Raw genomic sequence first — 6,000 nt, 5'->3', positions numbered from 1 at the left:
GCAGGTAGAAATTCAACTAGCAGCTTTGCTAATCTAAAAGATCCCAGATCAGCTGCCTGACAGTGATGTAATCAATCACAGTTGCATAACAAAACAATCAGTGCCAGCAGGAAAGTCCCTCAGCTCATGCAGTGAAGCATATAATAACTAGAAAGTGATAACTGCTCAGCACACTTCATGTTCTGGACTCATTTGACTAAAAGAACAAATGTGAAAAAACACCAACAGCTCCAGCTCTGATGAAGTTTAAGTTGCGCAGACATTCAGGACTCAAGCTAGTGCAGCGACAATTAAAAACAGTAAAAACCATTGTGTTAAAAACAGTCGCAACATCATTGTTGCAGTCACACACAGACAAACGTTCCTTTATTGTGTATTTATGGACAGTTTGCACATTAATGATTTATCATTAGCAACAAGAATGATTCATCGGCTGTAATAAAACCTCTCTGATTTGTATTATTTGGAAAACAAATGAGCATGAATAAATAATGAAAGGTGAATAAATCCGGTTGTTATCGTTTTTTTCTTCCTTCCAGTGACTGAACTTGCTGTATACATTATAAATCAAGTCATCTAGCAAAAACATATCCTAACTTTATAAAATATGGGTTTTCAGTCCAGTATCTTCAAAAGCATCCTAAAGAAAAAATAAACCAGTAGTGAAATGCCACTATAATACATATTCATGAAATATCATGAGGTTCTTCTAATAAAAACTGACATCAACCATCTAGAGGAAAAACCTACCAAGGTGCACAAGAAAAGACATTCTCTTGATGGCTCGAGGGGAGGGGGGTATAAATTAGGACTGATTATGTACTTTTTCATAGTGTCTCGAAATAAACATTCTACTTACATGTTCTTCTTAACCTTTCCCTCAAACACTGAGGTAAACGGTGTGATCACATTTGGTCAGAAGTAACACTTTATTTTACAGTCTGCGTAGCTTATGTAGCTTATATCCCATTATTGAAAGACAAAATGCTGGGATACAGATTTATCGCACTGAATAGTGTCAGTGCTGATGTCAATCCCAGGAGTAAGTTTCACTGAACTAAACACACTGTGTAGCATTTTGTTTATAAACTGCCAAGATAGTATGAGGGCTTCCAGTTGTAACACACCCAGTAAAATATTATTCAAAAGATACAGATTTCCACCCTAATATTTCATTTAAATTGCAAGCTATAGTAATCTATTACTGGAATACTATTTAAGGGATTATTTAAGTACAAAATATAAAAATGTACAGTATGCTTAGTAATTTTCATTGTCATTTATGGGGAACTTTGAGACTGACCTGATCAGGACTACAAACATTTGTTGTGTGTAATGGTGGTAACAACATGGAATATATTTAGCTAACATTGGGTGCTACAGTATTTGGGACACTGACACCCATATTGTAAATCCTGCTGGTCACTGGAAACAGATGTTCTCTTATGTGAAAACAGAAATCAGCAAATATATCAATTTGTGCTACATTGATATTTATTTCACAAATGAATGTAACTTATTTTGTATTTTGTAGATTTTCTTTTCTTGCTAACAGATAAATATCTGCTTAGCACTCTCCTTCATTAAACATAGCTTAACAGCTCTTTGAACTGGCAGTAAAACACAAATTTATTTTTTTAAAAATGAAAAGGAACAATGTCTCTATAGTGTAGTGGTTTAAATATTTACCTAAAAAGCAAAAATGCACTGGTCCCAGGAGGACGCTCTTTGGGTTTTTTTCAGAAAGTGTATCTGGTATAAAACCTCTGCCAAATCAAACATGGAATTATCCACTATGGTAATCACTCGTGAATAAGGAAGCAGCCTAAAATAGTTTTACTGTGTAAGATTTAATGTTGAGGTAGCACACTGCAGCTGACTGCTTTGCTGTTCTACAGGTGAAAGCCTCACTTCAATGCAAAAAGCCAGAGTTAGGTTTATCCATTCATGGCCTTGTAACTTGGCAGGCCATGTGAAAGATAACCCTTCCACCTATATAAATAAGAAGTGGTCTAAAACTGACAAAAATTTTTTTTAAAATAACTGCTGTATTATAACGTTGTAACCTCTGGGAAATTAAATTTGAAGTCACTGTGAAGTCGGAAAAAATTGCGTCTCTCTCTCTCTCTCAGGAAGAACGTTGAATTCCCAGCTTTAGGACAGCTAAAAGTAAATTTACAGCCTGGTACAAAAAATGTTGCTTTTATGACGGCTTCTCCTGTCATAATGTGTTAATCTGGATATTGATGTTAGAGGCATAGCCACTTTGATTTACAGGTGTCCTGTCAGTACACTCGTAAATCCTCACCTCCTCTAATTTTTTTCATTGAACTGGACTTCTTGGCCATGTTTGTGCTGTCGATGCCCTTTGTAGCATTTTATTTTATTTGATAAATAATATGGCCTGCTGTGGTTTACATCCTGCCTTAGAAATTTGTACTCCAGTTTTGTTGAGGGAACTTCTAGTATTTTATTAGTCTGCTACTAATTAGCAGATACTGTGGGTTGCAAGCATAGACTCTGAATGCAACTCGCTAACCAAGCCTAATACCCTTAACCAACAGCACTCAACCCTTTATGTAAATGTTCTAATTTCTGGCTCCAAAAGCAACACAGCAAAATGCTAACTTTGAGGCATCAAAATGGTCAGAAACCAATGAGTGTCATGTATCATTTATATACAACATGTGCTTACAGGCCACTAATGAAATCCTAGGTTTAAAACCTCTATTTCACTTCCGCCTATAGACTCCAGTAAATTTGACACACTGATCCATTCAAGCAACAATAAAACATAGTTTTGTTTCAGGAAATATTTGCTTTGATATCCTACAACATATCCTTTGATATGTTGTAGGAAAAGTACAATAAGATGAAAACAGACTTTAAAACCAATAGCATGAAAACAGTTTGACGCTTACTAGCTTGATTTCACATTCTTCCCAAGTGAACTTAAGAAGTAAGATCAATTTATCACCCTGCTGTTCTCAAGGTCATTAAAAACTAAACTGATTCATCTTGCGTCACATTTACACCTGATTTGAAATGAATTTCAGATGACAGTGCACTTGGAATAAATGTTCCTAAATATACTTAAAATACATCCAATTTATAGCATTTACCACAACATAAAAATGGCCAGCATTGTTTAATATTATGCACATGGAATGACAGTGCTTAATATTTCAATATATTTTCTTTGAAGCTTTCTGACGCAGTGAAGAAAAGATTGAAATAAATCTCATAAGCAATGTATTTACTGTATAACCCCAATAAATGTTAGATATCTCTTCTACTTCTTGGGTTTATTAATGTTTTACTTCATTATTTCCTTATTAATCTTTAAAACAGCTAACTCTTGAAAGGACTGGAGGGAGATCTAGTTGCAGTTGTAGTTGTGGCTGCAAGGAGATCTGTGACACAACTGCAAGACCTCTACAACACAGAGAGATTGTAGAATAAAGTGCACTGTAACTGAATCACACACATCTTCTGAGTACAATAGTTGTGCGCCGTGCAGCTTCAGACTGGGCAGAGGGCTCTTGGGCTCTCCTGGGGTCATTCATCAAGGTTGGACGGTGGAGAAATGTGCCTGTTGTTGGTATTAATAGCCCGGGGTGAAATAGGTCCTCTCCACTGCGGAGGCGATCTGGCAACTCGGGTGAGCCCTATTTCACTTTCCTCAACTTTTTTTTTGTCCCGGCTCAAGCTTCATTGTGGACCTCATTCTTTTCAAGCTTCTCAAGTGTCATCGAAACATTTAAACCCCCCACCCCCACTTACTACATCACTCCATCTACTCTTGCTATTGCCTGGTTCAGCAAATCATATTTCTCTGATAAATTCATGATTGATAAATTATTTTCTCTTTGTAGAATACAATAAAATCATTTGTGCTAATTAAGGCAGTCTTTTCATTTACAAACAAGACATTTAAACTCAGAAAATTTAATTGGGTTGGGAAAAAACAAAATAAAAGGTTGGACTTGTCCCAAAGAAGTCATGTTTACTTGTTCTGTCAGTAAAACCTTTCACATTTTGTTCTTTAATCTCTTGAAGAAAAGTCTTGGAAAGCTCCCAACATCTCCCAGTTTTCTGATCCTTTTACTTCCAGTGGAGTCCCTCGTGACCTTTTAGAAGCCTGGCTTTCCAGATTTCAGCAGAGAAACCACGGCATTGGAATTATACGTGCACCGACGGCACACTCTTGTTGAGGACTTGCGCCCTCATCAGCTGGACGCTGGTCATGATCTTCTTCTGGTGGCCCATTAATGTCACCCCAAGCCTCTGGATATCCCTATATGGCACACACACAAAAACAAATCAGATTTGAAGATTTATGAAAGTTGGAGTCTACAGGCCCCAGTTAGTGTGTTAAAGTTTATGACATGTGATCAGGAAAACAACTGAACAACTATAGCTTGTTTAGAAGGTTTTCCAAGACGAAGCCTCTTCTCTCTAAAATGAACATGGCAGCACAGCTTGGTTTTGAAATCTGACAAACCACCAACAACCTGTTTAATCATAATACATAGAGCTATATTTGGTAAAACAAATCATATTATCACAAACATCTCATAGCAACTGTCACATACTGTGATGGAGGGCAGATGATTTTGGCTTATTCACAGGACCTGGGCATCTTGCAGGTAATTACAAACCTTTGTAATGTAAGTAAACACATAATCATAACTGTAATGTGATTACTGAATTTAGTACAATAACATGTAACAGGTAACATAGAGTGTTAAGTGTCAAGACTGAGAGTCTGGAAAGCAACTGTATAAACGAGTGTATTTACCTAGAGGAAAAAATGCAAGACACATGTGTCATTAAATATCTCACTAGCATCACTGCACCGCTGTTAGGACATGGGAGGATCTGAGTATAATTGTGACTGTTTATTCCATTAATTTAATAGGCTGCTTTAATGCAGGTATCAGTGTTTGAAAAATTTTCCCCTGATTGTTCCGTTGCTGCCTGCTGAAGTGAAACAGTGTAAGAGGAATTAAAATGGTAAGGAGGCTGACTTGTACATTTTTTATATGGTCAAAAAGTTCTGTTCTAGGAATATATTTCTATGTTATGGATTTAAAAATAATAGCATTTATTTCCTTGTATAAGGAACACAACCAAGTTTCTCCTAAGACTTTAATGATTGTATTGGTGCTTGTCAGTAAAAGACAAAGGCTTTAGATGATTTCTGAAAACTACACACATTCTTACTTCCTACAGGTAACAGTTTGTGGATTTATACCAGCAGTTTACTTTCAACAGAATTTAACAACTTAACAAACTTAACAAAATTTGGATATTAAAATTAAATAAAAAAAGATATGACATTACAAAGTAGTTTATATAGAGTTTTTTTTTTTTACATTCTTCTTGTTTACACAACAGTTTATAATTTTAATCTATCCATCCATCCATCCATCTAAAAAAAAAAATCCCCTCTTGCCCCTGCGGGCAGTCTTTATCCTTCAAACTTGGGTCCTCTACCAGCCTCTATGGATCTTGTGCCCAGAGCTTGTTCCTCATGATTAGTGCATGATCTGTGCTGTCTTTCAGTCCAGCTTTGTCCAGCCACTGGTAGGATTCCTGGATGTCAGCTGCTTCCTCTATCTGCCGGTGGTACATACCGTACAGGGGCCTGTCCTTCCTGATGGTTCCTCCTCTTCCTCCTCATTCTTGAGTTTCTGCTGCCCAAGGCATTCACTGAGCATGCGGTCAGTTGGGGCCATCTTCCTGATGTACTCATGGATGTTGGTTGTCTCATCCTGGATTGTAGTGCTGACACTCATTAGTCCCTGGCCTCCTTCCTTCCGCTTAGCGTACGGTCTCAGGGTGCTGGACTTGGGGTGAAACCCTCCATGTATGGTCAGGAGCTTCCTTTTCTTGATGTCAGTGGCTTCTATCTCCTCCTTTGGCCAGCTTATTATTCCAGCAGTGTACCTGATCATCGGCAGGGCGTAGGTGTTGATCTTGTTCTTACCGTTCAGC

At 37.4% G+C, this 6,000-nt stretch overlaps 1 protein-coding gene across 5 annotated transcripts in view; it reads right to left on the bottom strand.

The window, feature by feature from the left end:
• Positions 1–377: 377 nt before the first annotated feature.
• epha8 (eph receptor A8) overlaps positions 378–6,000 on the bottom strand; it is a 134,693-nt gene continuing 129,070 nt past the window's right edge. For all 5 annotated transcript variants that reach the window (XM_063474846.1, XM_063474847.1, XM_063474848.1 and 2 more), the window contains one exon: positions 378–4,297. In XM_063474846.1, coding sequence (XP_063330916.1) covers positions 4,183–4,297 — 115 coding nt within the window. In that variant the 3' untranslated portion in view covers positions 378–4,182. The remainder of the gene's footprint in view (positions 4,298–6,000) is intronic.

The sequence above is a fragment of the Pelmatolapia mariae genome, linkage group LG5 (genome assembly GCF_036321145.2).
Source record: "Pelmatolapia mariae isolate MD_Pm_ZW linkage group LG5, Pm_UMD_F_2, whole genome shotgun sequence".
In the NCBI taxonomy this organism is placed as follows: Eukaryota; Metazoa; Chordata; class Actinopteri; order Cichliformes; family Cichlidae; genus Pelmatolapia; species Pelmatolapia mariae.
This window is presented reverse-complemented; position numbering and strand designations above follow the sequence as displayed.